Source organism: Eimeria tenella, genomic scaffold (genome assembly GCF_000499545.2).
Source record: "Eimeria tenella Houghton genomic scaffold, Eth_scaff2580, whole genome shotgun sequence".
Taxonomy (NCBI): Eukaryota; Apicomplexa; class Conoidasida; order Eucoccidiorida; family Eimeriidae; genus Eimeria; species Eimeria tenella.
This window is the reverse complement of record NW_013542450.1, coordinates 1-374: the sequence shown is the minus strand read 5'-3', so window position 1 is coordinate 374 and position 374 is coordinate 1. Positions and strand designations below refer to the sequence as shown.

Below are 374 nucleotides of genomic sequence, written 5' to 3'. Positions count from 1 at the left end.
GGGGGGCCCCTGAAGGCGCGTTTGGGTGGGGACTTGCGTCGGTGTTGTTCTTCACAGTGTTCATCTCCGCGTTCACCAGCCAAGTGTTTGTTTACGCGCAGCAAAGGTTCGGGGCGAGGGAGTTCGGGCGAGCTGTGGGGCTGCTGCAGCTGCTGGGGGGTTTTGCTGCGCTGCTGTGCAACCCGCTGTACTCTGCTGTTGCGGTGTCTCACCAGCTTTCGCTCGCGAGGGTTTCGGAGGTTTTCATTTTGCTGCTCGCGCTGCAGTTCCTCTGGATCGCAGCCCTCGGGCGCATCCAGGCCGCCCACAAGCCCCCGCCCCAAACCCTAAACCCTAAACCCTAAACCCTCGGCTCGCCGGAGGGCCTCCGCGCC

General features: G+C 63.6%; 1 protein-coding gene across 1 annotated transcript in view; it reads left to right on the top strand.

Moving 5' to 3' along the window:
• The window catches only part of ETH_00042400 (uncharacterized protein), a gene marked incomplete at both ends in the record, with an annotated part of 1176 nt that extends 846 nt beyond the window's left edge, over nt 1-330 (top strand). The window contains one exon of the mRNA XM_013375167.1: nt 4-330. Within this exon, the coding sequence (XP_013230621.1) occupies nt 4-330 (327 nt within the window). The remainder of the gene's footprint in view (nt 1-3) is intronic.
• Nucleotides 331-374: the final 44 nt, after the last annotated feature.